Consider the following 24,017-nt stretch of genomic DNA (forward strand, 5'->3'; position numbering starts at 1 on the left):
CCCACAGTTTTAACTTCATCGAAAAAAACATTTTTTTTCACCCCAGCCCCAGCCCTTCACTTGATTACCTGTCACACAAGTGTTCTCTGTGTATTCCAGCCACTTTCATGCAGTGCAGCCCCCCGTCTTATACTTATCAGCTACCATCTTGATGTTACTTTCACATCAATTCCATGATGCAGCAGGACAACATTAGCAAGAGGTAGTGCCATTTCTGCCTGATGGGGGGGGGGGGGACAGTTTAATTATCATTACCTTCTATATACATGTCAATAAGCTCTATTATAACTGTCTGACAGGAGCTACATACATAGTAACATAGTTCGTAAGGCTGAATGAAGACAATGTCCATCTAGTCCAGCCTGTTAGCCTCCTGTTTTGTTGATCAGAGGAAGGCAAAAAACCCCAAGAGCAGAAGCCAATTAGCCCTTTTGGGGAAAGAATTCCTTCCCAACTCCCTAATGGCAATCAGACTGTTCCCTGGATCAACCCCTAATAGTTCCTACCTGCCTGTATACCCGGATTACCAAATAACCTTAGATTTATAGCTTATAATATCCTTCCTCTCCAGAAAGACATCAAGTCTCCTTTTAAACTCCTCTATGGATTTTGCCATCACTACGTCCTCCGGCAGAGAGTTCCACAGTCTAACTGCTTTAACAGTAAAGAACCCTTTTCTATGTTGGTGATGAAACCTGCTTTCCTCTAAACGTAGCGGATGCCCTCTTGTTACCGTCACAGTCCTGGGTGTAAACAGATCCTGGGAGAGATCCTTGTATTGTCCCCTCATGTATTTATACATAGTTATTTGATCGCCCCTTAACCTTCTTTTTTCTAGAGTAAATAATCCCAATTTGGATAGCCTCTCTGGGTATTCCAGTCCCGTCATTCCATGTATTAGTTTAGTTGCCCTTCTTTGAACCCCCTCAAGCACTGTAACATCTTTCCTGAGCACCGGTGACCAGAATTGTACGCAGTATTCCATGTGGGGCCTGACTAGTGCCTTATATAGTGGAAGAATAATGTTCTCATCCTTCGCCCCTATACCTCTTTTAATGCACCCCAAGACTTTATTTGCCTTTGCAGCAGCTGACTGGCATTGGTTACTCCAGTTTAGTCTACAATCCACTACTACACCCACGTATTTTTCCATATCACTTTTCCCTAGCAGTGCCCCATTTAGAGTACATTGGTGACATCCGTTTCTCCTGCCCATGTGCATAACCTTACATTTATCAACATTGAACTTCATTTGCCATTTTCCTGCCCAAGCCCCCAGCTTATCTAGGTCCATTTGTAGCCGCACATTGTCCTCCGTTGCATTAATTATATTGTATAATTTTGTGTCATCTGCTAATATTGAAATTGAGCTGTGTGATGATTATCAGTAACTGTGATAAGAGTATCTATCTATTTCCCTTTCTAGAAAATAGCAGAACCAAAAATGCACGGTGCCAAAACCACCTTAAGAAATTAATAGCAATTTTTATTTAATAAAATAAAATAAAGTATGCGTTTCACCCCGAGTTGGAGACTTCCTCCGGAACGTATAAAACAAAAATAACAAGTATATTTATAAAACCCAAAACGACACCCAGAGGTGTGGAGAATAATGTAATCACTGCAATCATTTCAGACCTTATAAAACCATGATTCATACCTAAAATGTTAAAAAACCATGCGTAATATACCATAATTCATACACAAACATACATATATCCACAGGCAATTCAATTCTCAAGGAATCAATATAAAAAGCCATGATGCGTGACCAAATCATATTTAAAATAATGCCCCATAGTTTATGCGGAATATACCATAATTAATGAAAGAGGATACAAATAGCTGTTGGCCTATTTAAAATAACTCCTACTATTACTATTAATAATTAAGTTTGTTCTTACATGACCGCTAATAAGAAGGAACTGAGACTTGCAGTCATTATAGAAGAAGGATGAATCCCATTATCAATCACGATTGCAGTATATGATCAGCGCTCGATTGCCTCCGGGTGATACGGGCACTGAGGCCATAAGCAAAGACCAGAAGTTCCTCATTGTTTCCAAGCCATCCCTCTGCTGTGATGCAGCCGATGGTGCAGATTTTGTCATGGAATTTCCGCCGGTGAAAATCCACAGCACTTTTGCTATGTGTGAACATACCTTTAGGCCTCATGTCCACGGGCATAATTCATTTAGCAAATCCGCAGATCAACATCCGCGGTTAATTTAACAGATGTAGATGTGACTTAATTTGATTTACGGATTTCACATGCGAGGACAAAAAAATGCAGCATGCTCCATTTTAACATGGATCGTGCACAGTTGGCCTCAATGATCTCTATGGGTGCGGGAGATCCGCAGTGCATCCACAAATACATTTATGGATGCACTGCGGATTTGAAGGTTAAATTCAATTAGGAACGTGGGGGAAAAGGCTGGGAGGTGGGGTTGCGTTTTTTCACACACGGATAATCTTCAGTGCATCTGCGTGTGAAAAATCTGCAATGCGCAAATCTCCGGCAAACCAAAAAAATACAATTTAAAGATCATCCGCAGTGCATCTGCTGCGGAAATCCGCATCAAATATTCGCACGGGCTGTATTATGCCCATTTTAATTATAAAAGCCACACGCGTCCCCCATGCGGTAGATCCATAGATCTAGAAGCCCATAGGGATGCGATTTTTTTTTTTTTTTTTTTTTTTTTTTTTTTTTTCCTGGCCTGCAAATCACATGCACGCAGGAAGAAATCGCAGCATGCTCAATTTTTCGGCAGAGTCCGCAGGGACGGCTTCTTTTGAACTCAATGGAAGCCGTCATATCCGTGGCGCAGTCACAGTTGTCATTGGGGCTGTGCCACAGATCAGCGGGAGAACAGGAGCTTAAAAAGAGACGGCAATGGAAGCTGTCCCTGTGGGATCCGCAGAAATATGGAGCATGCTGCGACTTCTTTCCGCACGTGCGATCTGCACGCCCGGAAAAAAAACATCACATCTGCATGCATTCGATTGCCCTGTGTATGTTAATGCATCCCTATGGTCTTCTAGAGCTGTGGATCTCCCACACGGGAGACTGGCCCGGATTTAATAATTAAAATCCACCTATGGACATTGGGCCTTAGTGTGGTCCCTATCTTCCATTCTTGGTTCTTTAATATTGCTACACCAACATGGCGGTTTTCTACCTTCCTTTGTGTTTCTTTCCCTGAGATTTGCTGAAGTTGGACTGGCATGAGGAGAGGTGTCTAGAAGAGAGGTGACTGCAAAGCCATTAGAGAGGGCAGCTGTAGATTAGATCAGTGGACACGATTTCAAGTTGGATTCATTATGGATTTTTATGTATACAGATCAGTACTGCGCTGGGATCTGGTTCAGTCCTTAACGTATAAGGCCGCGCTAACACAACCCTATGGTAAAATGCGTAAAAAACAGGATTTTACCACCGCGTGGAGCTATGTATCACCTACTTTGTAATTGCGTATGCCCGTGCTTACACGCGTAATACATAATTAAATTACGCTTGTGTGAGTCTGGCCTAAGGAAGGTTTTTAAGAATGTCTGTTCCACAGTAAGTTAAATTCAAAAAGGAAACTTAGAACAGATGCCTTAGGCCTCCCTCACACAGGGCGTTTGCAAAATGCTGCCTTTTCAGCTGTGTTTTCAGCCCAGCTGAAAATGCTGCTCATTCATTTCAATGGGAGACTCAGCTGAAAACGCCCAAAGATAGAACATGCAGCGCTTTTCAGAACAGCGTTTTCAGCCCTGTGTGAGCAGCCCCATTGAAATGAATGGGAGCTTTGTACAGCGTTTAGCACAGGGCTGAAAACGCTGCTGAAAGCACCCTGTGTGACGGAGGCCTTAAAGGGGTTGTCTCGCGCCGAAACGTTTTTTGTTTTTTTTTCCATAGGCCCCCCGTTCAGCGCAGGACAACCCCAAGGGATGTGTTTAAAAAAAAAAAATACATATTACTTACCCGAATCCCCGCTCTGCGACGTCTTTCTTCTTTCTTCTTCTTCCTTCACCAAGATGGCCGCCGGGATCTTAACCCACGATGCACCGCGGGTCCTTTCCTATGGTGCACCGTGGGCTCTGTGCGGTCCATTGCCGATTCCAGCCTCCTGATTGGCTGGAATCGGCACACGCGACGGGGCGGAGCTACGCGATGATGCGTAGAAGGGGGCGGAGCCAGAGCACCGCTCGTGCCGGACCGAGCAGAAGGGGAGAAGGCCGCACAGCGCAAGCGCGTCTAAAAAAGCAAGAAGACAGCGAAATTAGACGGAGACGGGGACGCTAGCAACGGAGCAGGTAAGTGAATAACTTCTGTATGGCTCATATTTAATGCACGATGTACATTACAAAGTGCATTAATATGACCATACAGAAGTGTATAACCCCACTTGCTGCCGCGAGAAAACCCCTTTAAGGCCCATTTACACCAGCCGATGATCGCTAAAAAAATCGCTAATTGGCGATCGTTTTAGCAATAATCGTTGCATCTAAATGTGCGCCCATCATGTGCATCATTTGTGCACTGCTAGCTGATCATTAATTTCAGTCCAACCTAAAAATCAAATCATCATTCACTCTTATCAGCAGTTCTCCATGGGTAGTGCTGATAGCATTGTTTCCCCATGGAGAACAAAGGATTTGAGCTCAAATAAGAGCCCTCTGGCTATTAACTGCATTCAGGGAAGGCTTCATTTGCACACTTAATTGCTCTTCAGTAGCTGAGTAGCTGCTGAAAAGTTTATGCAAAATGATCACTCAAAGCCTTCACTCAAACTGTCTTTTGAGCGATCTTTTACTGATCATTGCCCGTGTAAACCAGCCTTTAGAGTAAACTCAATAAATCCACTGATGAAAGATTAGAAAAGTTGGAGCAAGAGATTACTATCAAAAAGTGAAAGACATTTAGAAGTGTTCAAAGTGATTATACCGGTGTTGTAGGGAATGTCATTCCCAAAACCAATAACTTATTAAAGAATACCCCGGTAATAAAAAAAGATCAGAGTACAAGTCCGTCAGGAATGTGGAAGATGGATGTACCTTCTATAATTACAAATATGGCAATAAAATATAGAGGCATTTAAAAAGTCAGAGAGAATCGGAGGGAGATTAGGATCTCAAACTACCCCTAAATACAGGGTCTCAAGGGGAAAGGTCGAATGCTGATAATGTCGCTAGAATCACTGATGGTGACCCTTCTCTGAGGTATTGTTATCTCTAACCCTATTATAAACAAGTCTCCAAATCAGATCCAGCTCTCACCAAACCAAATGTAGAGCATCTCAACGGGGGTGACAAGTGAGAATATTGGTCTGCACAAAGCAAGTATGGATAACTCTTTTCTGTGTACAATAACACATTAAAGGGGTTGTCCCGCGAAACAAAGTTGGGGTTATACACTTCTGTATGGCCATATTAATGCACTTTGTAATGCACATTGTGCATTAATTATGAGCCATACAGAAGTTATTCACTTACCTGTTCCGTTGCTAGCGTCCCCGTCTCCATGGTGCCGTCTAATTTCAGCGTCTAATCGCCCGATTAGACGCGCTTGCGCAGTACGGTCTTCTCCCTTCTGAATGGGGCCGCTCGTGCCAGAGAGCTGCTCCTCGTAGCTCCGCCCCGTCACGTGTGCCGATTCCAGCCAAACAGGAGGCTGGAATCGGCAATGGACCGCACAGAAGACCTGCGGTCCACTGAGGGTGAAGATCCCGGCGGCCATCTTCGCAAGGTAAGTAAGAAGTCACCGGAGCGCGGGGATTCGGGTAAGTACTATCCGTTTTGTTTTTTTTTTAAACCCCTGCATCGGGTTTGTCTCGCGCCGAACGGGGGGGCTATTGAAAGAAAAAAAACCCGTTTCGGCGCGGGACAACCCCTTTAAGTGTAGACACTGTTCATCAAATCAAGGGTTAGGAGAGGATTTATTACCAGAGAAACTTTCAAATATTTCTCCTGGGAGCAATATCTCGCGTGTCGTTTTTGATGAAAAACAAAAAGAAAACGTACATGTTCTCTTACACTACAGTACACCTTAATAGAATTTAAAAGCAAGAAAAAAAACTTACTTTACTGGGGGGATCCAGTCCAACCATTTCCCCCCATTCCAAGTCAGCTTCAAACAATATGGATGTTGGTATCCTTTTTGTTTTTATTCACATGGAGTGATGGTACAACATAAAGCAGGTACACACAGGGCAACGCGTTTCAGGGGACAGAAACCCCTTTCTCAAGCCGCTCATCATGGCATATGATGAAACATACTGAATATTTTAAAACTATACTATGGCAGCAGGAAATCGTTCATGAAGTAGTGCAGAATAGCACAGGCTTTATCTTCACTACCTAAAGACAGAATATAGACCCAGCACATGCCATCTACAGCACTGGTAATGCTCCGGATGACCCAGAGGGACTGACTAGTAAGGACCTTCCCATGCTGTAAGTGTAATGGCTATCGAAATTAACTCCAAAGAAGAATTATGATAAAATGTGTTTACATGCTGACTGATATATTTGTCGTAATCCGTTTGCTTGGCTGTATTGGCAGGTTTGGGCCGCCGTCCCTCCTTGGAAGCAAGGCACATTAGCAGAGTTTGTTCTTGCAAATGCCAATGAGGTAAAGATAGCAAGTTACCACTAGCTTTGTCTTATATTGTGTTACATCTATCTGTATATTATGGCGTATAAGGCCGGGTTGTACACCAGAGGCTCTTGCAGAACTCTCATCGAACAGCTTACGGACATAAGTCCTTGTGCTATCACATTTACACGGACACAGCACATACACATGCTTTAGCATGACCTATTTCTCGTCTGTGATATGGAGACAAATAGGATGTGTAGTGAGTTTTTTTTTTTCATGTCAAAAGTCAGTATAAGAGACACACAGACTATAATGAGGCTATAAGCTACCCATGAATTACCATGGAAGCTCAAGATCCCAAACACAGTAGTGTGCTGGAGGCCTGAGCCTTTCTAGAGGCAATGTTCTTCTTTGTGTCAGTGATTTAGCCGTATAAGGGCTTGTTTTTTGCGTGGCGAACTGTAGTTTTTGATGGTGCCATTATTGGGTATATAGACTATATTGTAAAACTTTTTTTTTCATGATAACAGGGAGATAAAACGCATCAATTCTGCCATTGTTTTTATTTTCTATTTTTATTCCCAGCGTTAATCATGCAGCATAAATGACACAATATATTTTTTCTGCAGGCCGGTATGATTACAACAATACCAAAATTCTTATATATTTTTTTTTAGCTTTCTTTTCACTTTTCTGCAATAAAAACCCTTTTTTTTTAAATGTTTTTTTTTTTCTTTTCTAAATCGCTGCATTCAAAGTCCTGTAACTCTTTTTTTTTTTTCTATGTATAGAGCTCTATGAGGGCTTATTTTTTTATTTACTACAGACGAGCTGTAGTTTTTATTAGTACCATTTTGGAGTACATTCGGCTTTTTTGATTACTTTTATTGTGGTTTTTTTTGGAGGCAAAATGCAAAAAATTAGCACTTTGCCTCAGTTTTTTAGCATTTTTTTTTTACGCTTTTTGCCGTGCAGAATAAAAAGCATGTGCAACTTATTGTACATGTTGTTACAGACGCGACGATACCAAATATGTGTTGGTTTTTTTTGTTGGTTTTTTTACATTTTTATTTTTTGTACATTATTTAGATTTTTTTTTTTTTTTTTTTACACCATTTGTGTCCCTCTGGGGGACTTTCACCATAGCACTAATGATCGCTGTGATAAGGCATTGCAGGACTTCTCTCCTGCAATGCCTTTTTGCTTATTACAGCGATCACAGGCACTGGCAATACAGGACGCCAGTATCTGGCATCCTGTAGCCATGGCAACCCGCCGAGCTGTCTGCGATTATATCGCAAGAGCCCGACAATGTTACAGAGGGAGTGCGCTCCCTCTGTGAACCCTTTCCGTGTCGCAATCTACATAAATCGCAGCAGGGAAGGGGTTAACAGCGGGGGGTCGCATTTCCGATGACAGCTGGCTCCTGCTGCCGGATAGCGTGAGATCACTTATGAATTTGCGCTATCTCCAGGACGTAAGTTTACGTCCTGTTGTGGGAAGTACCCCTCTGCCAGGATGTAAACTTACGCCTTGGAAGGGGTAATGCTCTAAGCCAGTAGACGACACCTATACACTATACTGTAGTAAAATCCCTTTTTTTAATATTTTTTAAGGACACTGTTTCAAATAATTAAGCCCATGTGACGTGCTCACATCATAGAGTTGGCCTTGTATGCAAGTAGTTAACGGTTGTTATAAATTTTTGTCTGGTTTGCGTTTAGGTATCGTTGAAGCCTAAGTCACTTAGTCATACAGAAGCTGCATCTTTACCCTATGTGCTACTCACAGCATGGGCTGCCCTTGTTCACAGCTGTGGTCTGAGTAAGGAAAAGTGTCCAGGAAAACGGTAAACGACGCTCTAATATAACATCAAAGGTCATCATTTAAAAAAGTATATATATTTTAAGTTCTAATTGGCTGAATTCAGGTTAATGTTCTGCTATGGATTGTCATTAGATGTCTAGGTGTTATGAAATCAATGACCATGTTATAGTTACAATTCATCTTTTCATTTATGGGGTACTTGGATACATTATTAGATATCATGTAATGTTAATGTGCTTGGAAAATGAGATTTGGTGGTGGTTTGTGCATGGCTTGATCGTGTGCTGTATAATGAAGGATATGAGTAACCTTTTTTTTCTTTATTTTAAGTGTATTAATTATTGGGTCTTCTGGGGGAGTTGGAACAGCAGCGATTCAGGTACCTGTATGCTTGTAATGCTCAACATATAATATACACACTGCACTATAAAAGAGGCCGCACTCTAAATCACATATTTCATTTTACTTTGTATTCACCCATGTTCACAAGGCATCAGTTCTACATGGAGCCATTTGCAAGCTTGAGGGGCTCGGACCGTGCTTTGTGGACATGATTGAATAAGTCACAAATTTAAGTTAATTCTGCTTTGTAGAGTGCTGGTCCTTTTTTAGCTCTAGCGAATGTATTGGAGGCTGTGAAGTCTGGCCACTAGAACCATTTGCACCCATCCTGTGAGAGGTCACATAGATTACAGAGATACTCTCCTTTATAGATGCTAATGAACATTGTTACATATAAAATACAGCATTTACCCTAGACTGACTTACTGCAGCGATTACGCTATACTGTGAACTCACAACTGATTCCTAAACTCCGGTCTGCCAGACTCCAGCATTAAGTTTACACAAAACAATGTTCTCTATGTTCTGCCTGAAGCCACCACTGGAGCAAGTGTAGGCGCTTACTGCATACTGTTATACGTGGCACTTAGTAATATGGCAGTATACAGTTAGCTTCCATACTCCCTCTAGTGGCACCTACAAGCAGGTTGAATGGTACGTCTGTGCGGTTTGGTTTATCTTTTGAACACATTTATGACTCTTTCTGCCACCATCCGAGGCCTTGCTACCAGTTACATTTATATGCCTTGTCTTTAATACTATTTTTGTGAATGTTCTCTTTTTATATTAATACTGAACTCTGATACATCTATTTCAGCTATTGAAAGCATGGGGTGCCCATGTAACTGCTGTATGCTCTGGAAACGCCTTCGCCCTAATGAAAAATCTTGGAGCAGATGACGTCATTGACTATACTGTAGCAAGGGTGCAGGAGCAGCTAAAGACAAGGGATCTGTAAGTCTCTACTACAAGCCTCTTAGTCTGGGGTCACACGAGCAGGTCAGATTCTGTTTGCGGGTATCTGCAGCAGAAGACCTGCAAATGGTTGCAAAAACAAATTTTGTATGGTCACATATACGTGCGATTTTAATTTTTTTATTTCCCCCCCCCCTCCCCCCGGTGCGGATGTACTTGTAGAGACAGCGTATCATCTGCATGGAAGGAAGATCGCAAGCAGGGAATGATATCCGAAACTTTCCCAACCCACTGGAAACACCGTTCTATCTCTCAAGCGACATTCTCTTGTGCTGTCGTGGGGAGAACTGTTCTGAGAGTCCTGTCCTCAGAATGTGATACTGGTCTCTAGGCTTGGCTGGTTTTATACTACTATTTTTTTTAGCAGTAGTATGAACTACTTACAAAAAAGCCAAAAAACCTTTCTTCTTGTGGAGGAAGAATAGGCGGAGGTTGCAGACAGCAGTCTGAATGGGTGCGCTGCTCTGTTCTGCATTGTCTGCCCACAAATTCCTGCTTTCTTTATACCATTTGTTATCCACTCTCCTAGCAACTTGCGTTCGATATGCAATTGATAAGCAATGTGATTACTTATGCACTGTGGATCAAATGCATCCATAGAGATCAATGGAGCTCATACACATTGAATTTGCGGTAAAATAGAGCATGCTGTGCCTCTTCCACTTGCTCACATGCAAGTGTGAGCGAACCGGCGAAAGTCAATGCCTGCATATCACAGAGTATCATACATGCTGACAGCAATCGTGGAATCCGCAATTGAAATTCAGTTGTGTGAGACCGGACTTATGGTTAGAATTTTTTTGGCTGCATGTATGTAATGCAGTCTGTTTGATCTTTCTTGGATTTGTTCATCATCCAGAGATAGGTGACAACATCGTTACAGGCCCCTAGTCTGTTGCAACTGTTTCCAGGTGCTTGGCTGAAGGACATTTGGTCTTCAGTGATGAATCCAGGTTTAGTTTGTACACACTGACGATGGCCATATTCTGGAGACCCAGTGGTGAACTCCTCAATCCTGCCTTTGCTGTGGAGCGGCCAACTGCTGGGTGATGGTTGGGGGGTCCATTATATATGACAGTCAGTCACCTTTAGTAGTGGAATGAGGGACAATGGCAGCTCAGCGATATGTTCAGGACATCCTGCAGCCACATGTGTTCCTCTCATGGCAGGGCTGCCAATATGACATTTCCCAGCAGGATAATGCTCGGCCGCACCCAGAGAGGGTATCACAGGAATGTTTCCACAACATTGTCACACTTTCATGGTCTGCCAGTTTGCAAGATCTATCACCAATAGAACATGTATGGGACCATCTGGGACACCAACTTCAACAGCCGAGGCATTTGCATCATCTAGAGACTTGGTTACAGCAATATGGGCCGATATGGTGCAGGATACCATACGGAACTTTTATGCCTCCATGCCCACTTGTATCACATCTTGTATCCAAGCTAGAGGCGGTACAACAGGGTGCTAGAGCCTCCATGCCTGCCCCTATCACATCTTGTATCCAAGCTAGAGGCGGTACAACAGGGTACTAGAGACTCAATACGCACCTGTATCACATCTTGTATCCAAGCTAGAGGCGGTACAGCAGGGTACTAGAGCCTCCCTTCAAGGATCAGTTTTCTGCACTAAATTCTCCTTTTGCTCTGATATTGTAATCCCTTATATCAATGTTACAATTGCACACAAAGTTTCGTTTGATTCTGACAACTCTTTATAGGTGCTTGATTTTTTTTTTGATTTTTTTTTTTGACAATGAGTGTATGTATAATATACGTCTAATACTATGATGATCTTTAACACTATTTAGTGTGCAAGCTTCTCCTTACCTCTACCATGCCTAAGCAACAAAATATGCTTAGCTCAAAATAATTTATTGCAAATGTTAGTATCTTCAATATACAGTTACTTCACACAGTGTAGAGTAATAAGCAGAGAGTGGGGTAGTTGCAAGGATAACAGATTCCCCACTGCTCACCTTCTAGTCATGACTATATAGACTACACAGCCATTTTTCCTTGAGCAGAGGCACAAGACAGGGCTGCCCTCTGTCCCCCGCCTTATTTGCCCTCGCCATAGAGCCTCTAGCAATCCAAATCCGAACGTCACCAATAGTGAAAGGATTTAAACTAAACAACTACGAAGAGCGCATAGCGCTCTATGCAGATGACACCTTTCTTTTCCTTCAAGACCCGGAGGCCTCTCAACGCAGCGCTGGCCATATTCGACGCATTTGGTACGCATTCAGGCATTAAGGTCAACTGGAACAAGACCCATTTACTGGCGGTAGACCCTGTGGCTGCTGAGCTTCCCCTGCCCACCCCGCTGAGCTGGACAACCCAGACCACCTACTTGGGTGTAAAGGTGACAGCAGAATTATCCACTTTCTACAACTCCAACCTGGTCCCTCTCCTGGCCTGGGCCGGGGAGGTGGCGACACGCTGGGCTTCTCTCCCGCTTACCCTGGTGGGCAGAATAAACTTGCTAAAAATGAAACTGCTACCAAAATGTCTGTACATACTGCATAACTCCCCTACGTTAGTCCCAAAAAAATTCTTCACTACGCTCCGCGGGATTGTGTTACGTATACTGCGGAGGGGCACCACACCCAGGATCAGATTGGAGACTCTGTGCCTCCCGTCGAGCGGGGGAGGGTTAGCCCTACCACACTTCTATTACTACTATCTGGCTAGCCAGCTGGTGTATGCGGGGTGGTGGCTATCCTCGTCAGACTACAACCCGGCAGTGAGTCTGGAGCGGAGAATGGTGGACCCTGCTCAGAACCTACGGGGGCTGCTGCTGAGCGGCCCCTCATCTTCGACTGCTCCCCTGCCCACTCCCATGCTGGTAACATTGGAAATCTGGCATCGGGTCACAAGACTGTCCACTGAGGGGGAGACTGCGCGATCCCCACACACTCCTCTCTGGAATAACCCCAAACTGCCACACTTCCAGCGCCTCCCAGAGCCTGCCTTCTGGAGGCGTTGGGGCGTCAATGTCCTCTCGGATGTGGTCGGCGAGGGTACGCTCTGCACCTTTCTACAGCTAGGAATAGCCCATGGCCTGCCTGAAAACTCCTACTTTAGCTATTACCAGCTGCAAGACGCGGCCAGGGCTCAGTTTGGAGGTCTATCCCACTATCCATGACGCGACTGGAGGGCCTGGCGCAGATGTGCAATCTTGTCAAACCGCTGTCGAGCTTCTACGCCCATATAGCGCAACATCTGGCCCCGCTGGGAGAGAGGGCCGTGCGGAGATGGGAGGGGGATATCCCTGACCTGACCGGAGGGGAGGATGAGGATATTCTAGGTGGATCCGGTCCCCCCCTGGTTAGCGCGAGAGACAAACTCATCCAAGTCAAGTTCCTACACCGTATATATTACACTCCTTCTAAATTGTGTACTATGGGGCTGCTCTCTACTGCAACGTGCCCGCGATGCCTGGCTGCGGATGGGACGGTCATGCACGTGTTCTGGGAGTGTGCAGTCCTGTAGGACTACTGGAGAGACGTGCTTGTCTACATGGAAACGCATCTGGGGGCACCGAGGATCATGCATCCTGGAACGTGCCTATTTGGGCTTGTTGGAGACCTGCCGGTGGCCGCAGCAACACGTACACTGTACAAATTGCTGCTTTTCTATGCCAAAAAAGTCATTTTACTTAACTGGAAGCACCCTGGGAGGCCGACCAGGAATGCATGAGTTCGGGTGGTCAACGCCGAAATCCCGATGTACAAACTGACATACATGGCCAGGGGATGTCCTGAAAAGTTTGATAAGATTTGGGGTGGTTGGGTGAGTTGCTCTGCGACGGCGTCGGGAGAGCCTAGCTAGGTGATACAGAGGGAGTGAGGGAGAGGGAAGGACACAATGAAGGACACCTGTTCAACTTGTTCCCCAAGTTAAAACCCTATTCTTAGAACCTTTTTGTGTTTACACAATTTTCCTTAGAAGAGTCGTGCCAGAGGGTTGGGTTGGGGGGGGGGGGGGTTCCCTTTAAATTTCCTTTATTTCTTTTCTCATTTTTCTCTTTTCCTGGTTGATTACAGCTAGTTCATTTCAAGGTTAAATTGTTGTTTAGTAACAATTGATAAAGTTTAAGTTTAAAAAAAAAAGAAAAAAAAAAGCTCTAGCCAGGCACTATGTATCAAGAAGAAATGAACGTGTATATACAGGTAACGCCTATTCTTATCCTGTTTTATCATGCAATGTACTGCCCACTGAATCTGACACCTGTGGTGTCAGCTGCCTATGTTTGTATGTTGGTTAATCAACTTCTGGCTAAATAAAGTTCCTTTAAAAAAAAATATATAGACTACACAGTGGTTTCCATGTGGCAACTGTAGAGGATTTGTTTACCCTTACAGTTGGCCTTAGATTCAGATAGACCAGTAATGCTTACAGCAAGCGACACCAAGAGCTCGGACACTTGTGTCCAGTACAGTTCCAAGAATTTCCCTCACATTGAACTATACCACAGTGACTTTTATGAGGATAGTACTTGGCCATCAGGTTGCTGTTTCTTGCTTCACCATCAGTGAGCTCTCTTTGACTCCTTCCTTTTTAAAAAAATTTCTTTATTGATTTTTTTTAATAATAAAGTTACAAAAAAATAACAATGAAAATAATAACAGTGGTACATTATATCAAAAATATAGACTTCTTGGAAGTATCTATATATAAATGATAGAGTAACCGAAAAGGGCAATAGACACAATGAAGTTTGTGATGAGAGAACTATGAGTGATGCAACACTACATCGTTATCTTGAAATTTTTACCTTCTCACAATGTTTTGCTTTAGGCATCATAGTGTTTTTCCCTCTGTCCAATATTTAAAGTTTCTCGCTTATTTATAGTCCATTGTCAAGATATTTATTAAGGCAGAATATAGAATATAGTGATAAAGGGGAAAATATTCATGACCGTTTTAATATCTTGAAAAGGTTATAAACATCTTAACTTTTTAACGTTTTAATTGTGGACAAAAACCCTCATCTAGAAGTGGGCATAACTGGAATTTGGGGTAGAGAGATAAGAAAAATCTAAAAGTTCCGAAAGTCATTTGGGATTCATCCTACGGTGGCAATCTAATTTTAATTTCCCTGACTGGCCTGCATTTTCCAAAGTGAGGTACCAAGCAGTATATTTAAAGGGATCTACAAATGGATTAATTTCGGGAGCAGTGAGAAATGTTTCTATAAAGGAGAGCGCCACTGCAAGAAGAACCTTTTCAGTGGTTTGAGTTCGCTTGTCTTTCTATTTCTAGTCTGTCCACATGAAGGAGCTGTTTGACCTGCTGTGTGATATCTGATATTGTTGGAATTTGTTTTAGCCAGTAATGTTAAAAATAGTGTTTACTTATAAAAAGGACAATATGTGCCATTTTTGTCATTTTTATTGTGGGTGGCAATAATGAAATATGTATGTTTATGGAGACATTGGAATGTCAAGCCTCCATACTTTGTATATAAGGGTTGCAATCTCAGCCCAATATTGTTGGCGTTTAGGACATGAGCATAGACCATGCAGTAGGCCGGAACATTTAGGACAGGCGATCTTGGTTATTGGGGTGGAAGGGGATATTAAAGCCATAGATGGCTCCATGCATTAATTTGACCCTTTGCAATCCAATTTTGACTTCAGGGTTTCCTAAAAGGCTTTCTCTTTTTGCTGTTATACAATGGTGCCATCTGCTGGCTAAAGCCGATGTGTATGAGCCAGAGAGGCTCCGACAGCGGATGTCTTCTGACATTGGAGCTGTACAAGCTTCAATCAGAATATTAGTAATGAAATGAACTTCCTCACTAAATCCCACCCTTTAAGAATTTTGTCACTAATTTCAGGGTTTTCTAATTCTTGTGTCCATCTCTGAAAGAGACAGGGGTCACTTTTATGTGCATAATTTTTCCTGATGTGAAAAGGTGGAGATTGAGTATCTCTTAAGGCCCATTTACACTGAAAGATAATCGCTCAAACGACAGTTTGAGTGACCGTTTTGAGCGATCATCTTTCATAACTCTAAATAGCTAATTAGCTACTTAAGAGTTAATGCAGGTGGAGCAGGATACCACTGCGTTGACTCTGAGAACAAAGCAGCTGTTTTGTATATGCAAACGGCTGCATTGTTCTCGGAGCTTTCAGCTGGTGTTCCGCTGAGAACTGCCAGCAGGATACCAGCTAAAAGAATACTATCAGCGCCGCCTGCTGAGAAAATCACGGGTCATCCGTGATTTCTAAATTGTTAGATCAATGAAAAGTGCATGATGGCCGCACCTTTAGATGCAACGGTTATCGCTCAAAAGATGACTTTTGGGTGATAATCGTTGTGTCTAAATGGGCCTTTAGGAGGGGAGCTTATGAAGAAGTAATAAGTTAGTAGCATGCTCCCTTTGTTATTTTAGCTAGTCTATTTTTCAAAAAGGTTGATATAGGCCATGTTTGTACTTTCAGGGATAGGGACAATTTTGCATGTATCAATCACATACTTGTTCCAGCACTGGAGTTATAGGATCTTTTCAGAATTTTGAAAAATTCACCAGTCAAACTGTCGGGGCCTGGAGTTTCATTTAGTTTGAGATTGGAGATAGCTTCCTTGATTTTTGTTTGATATTTCTGGGCATTGAGTAGAAGCTTATCCCCCTCTATTGAGATAAGAAGATATGATTTGTCAGGGAGGATGCTATGTCGGGTTTTTCTGAACCTTTAAAGTAAAGATCGGCATGGCATTGGCGAAACATGTCATTGATTATTTATGGGTGAGCTTGTATAGTGCCCTGTAGATCTCGAAGGCAATGGACATGTTGCATTACAAAGGGACCCTTAGCTAGTCTGGCCATCACTTTCTCCACCCTATTAATGTATTTAAATAATTGGGCATCTTTGTAAGATTGTTTTAAGTGTTTCCCATTTGGTCAACCACATGTTATAGGCTAGTTTGGTGCCTTGCCATAGCCGTTGGGTTTGTTGGTTGAGAAAAGATTGGAATTAGGTGTACGTAGTACACAGCTGCAAATTGTAGCATTTTTTATTTTGTTAGTGATCATATTTATTTTTGGGTGAGTGCATATGTCCTAATGTTTTCCTGAATGACCAACTTTGCAGTGTCCATATCAATTGAGGATCATTCAGATGTTGTTCATTATCGGAGATAAATTCCAACTACCAGCCCCGGAGCAGGTTTTGAAAATTTTCATCAATGGCTAAATATGATGGGACCCTCCACAGGTAGGCGCTTTCCTGAAGGACTTGGTCCTGTTGGCCCATAACCACCGGGACGTGATCCAAGATTATTAAGTTCTCAATAGAGATCTTGTTTGCTCTAAGGAGGAATTTTGGGGACACTAGAAGGTAAAACGTGACTCTGAGAATGAGTAAATTCCCTTCCCTCTGGTTTGAGTAAATGCCACACATCCGTAAGGTGTTGCGATGTAACAAAGGCATTGTAGATCTTATCTTGTGATTTATTTGTGGGAGCGTGACTACGTCTATCTTCGGCAAGATTAATGACCGTATTACAATAACCCCCAATTATTGTAAGATCTGTGGGGTTAAGCAGTATTCAATCTGACAAATCTTTGACAAATAATTGGGACCTTAAACGTTAAACACACTGAATTCCTCTGTGGAATTTTTCAAACATATATGAGAAAGTCTACCGCTATCATCATATCACCAGCTAATTATGCTACAATCCAGGCCCTTCCTAAGAAGGAGCAAGATGCCAGCTTTGAATTGGTTTGCCGGTGAAGCCTACATTTTCCCCACCCCCAATTTACACATGCAGAAAAAGTCAGAATCAGATAGATGAGCCTCTTGAAGAAGGGCTATGTTGGTCTCTGACCATTTTAAGTGGTTGAGTACCGCCATGCTTTTATGTGGGGATTTGAGCCCTTTCACATTCCATCAAACTATTCGCATACTAGTTTGCCCAAGTCAAGATTAAAGAGGGGGTACGGGTCCCAAACCACAAACATAACATTTTTTTAAAGTAAGAGAAACCGTCATGGTTACAGTACAAATATAAAGTTGTAGGTGTATCAAGGAGAAAAAATGCATCTCTTATTGGGGAAAGACTTCCCTCTATTACAAAGAGAAATTGTATGAATGGACTTCCACATTTTCACGCTGCAAGTGACATATATAATTCATCGTGGAGATTCCTCTAAATTAAGCTCCTTATACATAACAAAATCCTGCCTAATATTATTAAATAGGTGTACATTGTCCCTGCTTAGGGATCCACAGCATAGAGGGGTGCCTGGTTCCATAAAGATGGAAAAATAATAAATAATCTTTATATAGCGCCAACATATTTTCCAGCAATTACAAGACAGGTGGAACAGAAACATAACTACAGTTACATGTAGTAATTAACTGATTGAAACAGTAGAGGTAAGAGGCTGGAGATGTGCAAGGTGGAGAGTGTGGGATGCTATATGCATGAACAGTGGTGAAATTAAACCATGTAGTGGCTGAATCAGTATGACTGCAGGGGACAGTTGACTACGACTAGCAGGCATTGCAGTCAGTTGGACAGGGAGCATGTTATCAGACAGAGGGGTTTGGTTTAGGAGATATGGTATGCCTCCCTAAAGAGGTGCATTTTTAAAACTTGCCTGAAGTTTGTATGATTCAGGGATTGCCCTGATAATTTGGGGTAGAACATTCCAGAGGACTGGTGCTGCTCTGGAGAAATTTTGGAGGCGGCAATGAGAGGTTTAAGTTAAAGTCTGTATATGACGGGCAGCTAGTGCAGTGACTCGCACAGGGCAGAGGCATCTGAGTAGCGGCTGGACAGGAGGATGAGCCTGGCTGCCGCATTCAGGATGGATTGGAGAGGGTAGAGTCTGGTGCAGGGAAGACTGATCAGCAACGGGTTGCAATAATCAAGCCAAGAGTGGATGAGGGCAACAGTGAGAGTTTTTACCGTGTCTATGGTGAGAAAAGGGGCAGGTTCTTGCGAAGTTTTTGAGGTGCAAGTGACCTGTTCAGGAAATAAATTAGACGTAGGAGGTAAAGGAAAGATTGGAATCAAATATGACCCCAAGACAGCGGGTGTGCTGTCTGAGAGTTATGGTGGTGCTACACATAGATTGAGATGATAGCATGAGGTTGGTTAGCAGAGGGCGGAAACACGAGGTTTAGTTTTAGGTAGAGAGAGGACTAAATATTAGAGACAGTGGACAGTCGGTGGCATTCTGAAAGAATTGTGCTGTGATGTCATGGGAAGAGGTGTATAACGGTGTCGTCAGCATAGAGCCGAAAGCCAGTACCGAAAGCCAAATCTCCTGATGGTCTGTTCAATAGGGGGAGAATATCTAGTATAGCAAACACCCTACTATCCAAAGTCACATTTTGTAATCAAGTGTCCCTATTATTAAATATGGGATGAAATGGCAAGTAGACATAACATGCCTCATGTACGGGGTGGCAAGTTACTCATGGATGTCCATGTCTTGTTTGGTTGAAGACCTAGTGGAAGTTGAGTATCTTGATTGTTGTCGTTGGGGTACTGGGGCAGTATCTTTTTGCTGTTGTTTTTTCTTGCCCGGTACTTCCCGACTGGAGCCTCTCTGCTAGGGTAGAGAGGTTAGAGGAGGTCATGGATAAAGATCTCTCGCCACTCCTTCAGGGTCACGATATGTCAAGCAGGAACCATCTTGATTGTACACTTTCAAAATTGCGGTATGTCGAGTGCAAATTTTTTTTGTCCGTTGTAAAGAGCCGAGAAGGCCTTGCGTTGAACCTCCGCTGAGAAATCGGCAAACAGCAGGATTTTTGCCCTTTTTGAGTTCGAGTGTTTTGATGGCTTTTAAAATTCCTGAAGATCATAGACTTATTCGTATATACAAGTATTTCACAATAATAGGATGTTGGCGGAGTCTAGAAGTACAAGGTGTTTTTGTTTTTTTGTTTTTTCTGGCGCACGTAGATCTGGACCTAGGCGATGGACCCAATCAATCATGTGTTTTGATTCCGAGAGCAGTTCGGATTTCTTCACACATAAAACTGAGGTCTTTTTGAAAGAAGCTTTCGAGAACCCTTATTATACAAAAGGCTATTACTTGGTGACCTATTCTTCAAGTCTTCTAGACTCTCTCCCTGAGCTTTTTGTTTGTTGAATGGCTATATCCAAGCGTGTAGTTGTAGATCTGCACTTTGACTCCACAGAGTCCAGTCTGAGCTCAATGTTGCCAAGTCTCGTTCCACGTTGTAGGATCTCCTCCTGGAGTTCACAAAGTGATCCTGAAATCGTGGGCACCAAGGTTTTCTGAATATCTGGGGAGATTAGTTGAGCCAGTTATTTATAATCTATCATAAGAACGTTTTCCCCAGTGGTTAACCCAGAAAAGGGCTGGGGGTAGAGGATGGACGAGAGGGGAGAGACGTAGACTGGAGAGAGTCTCCATTTTAATGGTATTGTCCTCCTTCTTTTGATTTTTTTTGTTTTGTTTTATTGCGGCCAATTTTGGGGGGGGGGGGGGGAGTCCTCCATAAGTCGCAAAATTGAAAGAGGGGCGGTCAAAGAGTTGCAGAGTCCGTCTGTTTCAGTAATTCAGTAATTGTTATTGATCTACTTCTAGAAACCCGCAAAACTCTGTGTTCCAGACTGCTACAGTGTTATCCAATTCAACAAGATGGCAGTATACATTCAGCACATGCAGAATGTCTTTGTGAGGTGCTATTCTCTTTCTAATTTGAGAAGATCTTCTCAGTTCCCTCTATTTCAGCCTCTTGCCCCAAGTTATGAGGTTATCCAGGAGATGGGGAGGGCAGCCAAGACCATCAGGCAATAGATCCATGGAGGCTTTGGTGCTCTAGATGTAAGGTACGCCACACCAGGAAAGAGGTGGGACACAGTGAGAGAGAGAGAGGGCAACAGGGTTAGCGTTTCCGCAGCTCCTCCGTTCATCTCTTGCAGGGGAGCACTTAACTGCTGACATGTAAGAGGAAGGGTGGAGTAGAGAGGTTGAGTTGGCTGCAAGTGTTAGGGAACATTTTCGTGGCTCCGCAGGTCGGCAGAATCCTTCTCTTACCCTGCAAATCGTGCTACTACAGAGTATGAGAAAGCCCAGCTGTTGCGGGAGCTGGTTATTTAGGTTGGGAGTAGCGGAGCTCTGCACGGTGCGTCCTCACAGCATGGTGCCAGAAATGGGAGTCCTTTTCTTTTTTTTTTTGACAGCTTGTACAGGGAAGATTCATTACCTTCCTTTCTCACTTATAATGGGCTCTAAATTTTATGTTAAGTTTTTTTTGTTTTAATCCCTTCAGCACGTCATTGCCACATGGGCTCTGGATGTGACAGCTCCATGCTGTTGGTGCCTGCAGGTAGCCGACAGCATGGAGCTGTCATCCTGGGTTGCGGGCAGTCCCCAGTCCCCCATCCCCCCCCCCCCCCCCCCAGGCAATGCGATCGGCGCTATCCAATGGGATAGCGCCGATTACATAAAAGTTTGAAAAAGTTTGAAAAAAGTTAGATTCAGCTGCATTACATCAACCGCATGCGCAGAAGGCCCGAAGCCGCGGGAGATTTAAAATCTCCTGGCTCCCGACTCCTGTAGGTAGCCGGGAGGCAGGAGATGTCAGCGGGGACCGTGAAGAAAAAAGGAAAAAAAGAAAAGTTTCACCTCCCCTCATGGATCGGATCCATGAGGGAAGGTGAAAATACTCACTCCCCTTCCTGCATGTCCTCCGGCCGGTCTCGGGACCCACCGCTGGCTTTTGCACATGCACCGATGTGGCGCCCATGCGCTGAAGGCCAGCGAGCCCGGCAAATTCAAAATCTCCCTGCACCCGGCTGTCACAGATAGCCGAGTGCAGGGAGATATGACTGGGGACCGCTGTATGCGGTTCCCAGTCACATGATCACCGTTATCCATCGAATAACGGTGATCATATAAAGTTAAAAAATAAAAAAAGTTTAAAAAGTTAAAGTTTCATCTCCCCTTAGGATCTTATCCGTAAGAGGGGATGAAATTATGTACCCAAGGTCCCCGGATTTGTTCCTTGGTGGAATGTTGATCCGCGGACCTTACCCCAGCTTCGGCGCATGCGCCTGTCAGCATGATGGCGGACGCATGCGCAAAAGTGAAAAATTGCCCAAAAAATTTAAAATCTCCCTGCTCCTGGCTACCAAAGGTAGCCAAGAGCCTGGAGATGTCACGGGGAGCCGCGGTATGCGGTTACTGGTCACGTGATCGCCGTTATCCAATGCATAATGGTGATCACGTAAAAGTTCTTTAAAAAGTGGAAGTTTCATCTCCCCTCACCGATGCGATCGGTGAGAGGAGATGAGACATCTTCTCGGAGGCTTCCGCATTTGAATCCAGATGCAATTATCCTCCATGGATCCTGCCGGCTACTGGGTATGCGCCCACCGGCAAAATGCCGGACACAATCGCAGGAGCCAGGGAGCCCAGGAAATTTTAAATCTCCTTGCTCCCAGCGACCAACGGTCGCTGAGTGCTTGGGGCAGTGACCGGAGGCCTCGTTGAGCGGTCCCCGGTCACGTGATAAAGTAGCGATCTAACATTAGGCTGGTCACACATGACCGGAGAGGAATTACGGGTTCTGCATGCGCTTGATCAGCGGTAATCCACGGATCAATCACATGCATTGGATTACACAATTCCCCCCCAATTAGCGGGTCGGAATTACGTAATCCACTTCCAGAAACAGAACACAGCATGCTATATTTTACCGTGGATATCTGCCACCTAGAGCCCTTTTGTGCTCTATGACCGCGGATATACTCGCAGCCCATATGCAAATACATTGTGTACGGGCTGATGGTACCCGGGTCATCTCTAAGCGACGGTTTGGGAAATATAAACAAAAAACGGTGTACTGCGCATGACCGTCTGTGTGAGTATGCAGTTATGTGCAGTACATTACTCAGCCGTACGCAGGGTCACGTCCGGGCTCACAGCTGGGATCCGCTACAGGCCTCCACAAGCGGATTCCACCTACGGCTGCGTGAGCCCGGCGTTATTCAGACCGCTACCTGTAATCCGTAATTTACAAGGAGCCCCGGGAACGCTCGCCTTCATGCAGTTCCAGGAGCAGCTTGTTGAGCGACTTATGTGTGAGACCACCGCACCGCAGCAAGATTACAAAGCCTCACAGAGCGCCACTTTTTACACCCCATCCCCGCCACTGAGGTCACAAAATACCCCCAAAAAAGCGAGAGAGGAGGGGGGATACACGGTTTTCTTGCCCCATGTGCCCATCCCAACCAGCCTCCGTAATTACCCCTGTCTTCGGACATAAGACGCAGTTTATATTATTAGTTTTATCTAATATTTAGGGAATGCCAAAAAATGGGGATGGCGGGGGATTATTTTTAGGAAGTCAATTTTTTTTCCGTATAAGTGGGCAATGGGGCCTGAAATTTATTCACTTGTTACCCTGAAATCCAGCGGGCATTCCCTCCATTATGGGCCTAGCTATGTGTCCTGTAAGTAGATTAGGGCCACAATGAGTACGTTTCTGAACACGGTACAAACGGGGGTATCCATTTTGGGGTGACCGTCTTCATTCCTATGTACACTGTACAAAAAAACCTGTTTTTAAATTGACAAAATTGACAAAAAAATGAAAATCGTAATTTTTTTTTCTTTCTGCTTTGCTTAGATTCATTTAAATACTGTAGGATTAAAATACGCAGTACTTCCCTAGATGAATTTGTTAAGGGGTCTAGTTTTCAAAATGGGGTCATTTGTGGGGGTTCTCTATCGTTTTGGCCGCTCAATGGCTCTACAAGTGGGCAATGGGGCCTGGAATTTATTCCGTTGTACCCTGAAATCCAACGGGTGCTCCTTCTATTATAGGCCTAGCCATGTTTCCGTTAAGTAGATTAGGGCCACAATGGGTATGTTTTTGAACACGGGACAAACGGGTATCCATTTTGGGGAGAAAATCTTCATTCATATGTGTGCTGTATAAAAAAAACTGTTTTTAAATTGACACAATTGCAAAAAAAATGAAAATCGTAATTTTTTCCTTCTGCTTGGCTTAAATTCATTAAAAAACTGTGAAGTCAAAAAAGTAATCGTACCCCTAGATAAATTCGTTAAGGGGTCTACTTTTCAAAATGGGGTCATTTGTGGGGGTTCTCCATCGTTTTGGTCACTCAATGGCTCTACAAGTGGGCAATGGGGACTAAATCTCCTTCAAGCAAAATTTCTGTTCCGAAAGCCACCGGTTGCTCCTTTCATTTTGGGCCCCATTGTGCATACAGACGTAATACTAGGGCCACAATGGGTATGTTTCTGAGCA

At 43.7% G+C, this 24,017-nt stretch overlaps 1 protein-coding gene across 1 annotated transcript in view; it reads left to right on the forward strand.

Annotated features, from left to right (window-relative positions):
- RTN4IP1 (reticulon 4 interacting protein 1) overlaps window positions 1-24,017 on the forward strand; it is a 32,041-nt gene that overhangs the window by 2,015 nt on the left and 6,009 nt on the right. Inside the window, exons 3-6 of the mRNA XM_066607870.1 lie at window positions 6,554-6,622; window positions 8,314-8,438; window positions 8,747-8,795; window positions 9,576-9,712. Coding sequence (XP_066463967.1) covers window positions 6,554-6,622; window positions 8,314-8,438; window positions 8,747-8,795; window positions 9,576-9,712 — 380 coding nt within the window. The remainder of the gene's footprint in view (window positions 1-6,553; window positions 6,623-8,313; window positions 8,439-8,746; window positions 8,796-9,575; window positions 9,713-24,017) is intronic.

Source organism: Eleutherodactylus coqui, chromosome 1 (genome assembly GCF_035609145.1).
Source record: "Eleutherodactylus coqui strain aEleCoq1 chromosome 1, aEleCoq1.hap1, whole genome shotgun sequence".
In the NCBI taxonomy this organism is placed as follows: Eukaryota; Metazoa; Chordata; class Amphibia; order Anura; family Eleutherodactylidae; genus Eleutherodactylus; species Eleutherodactylus coqui.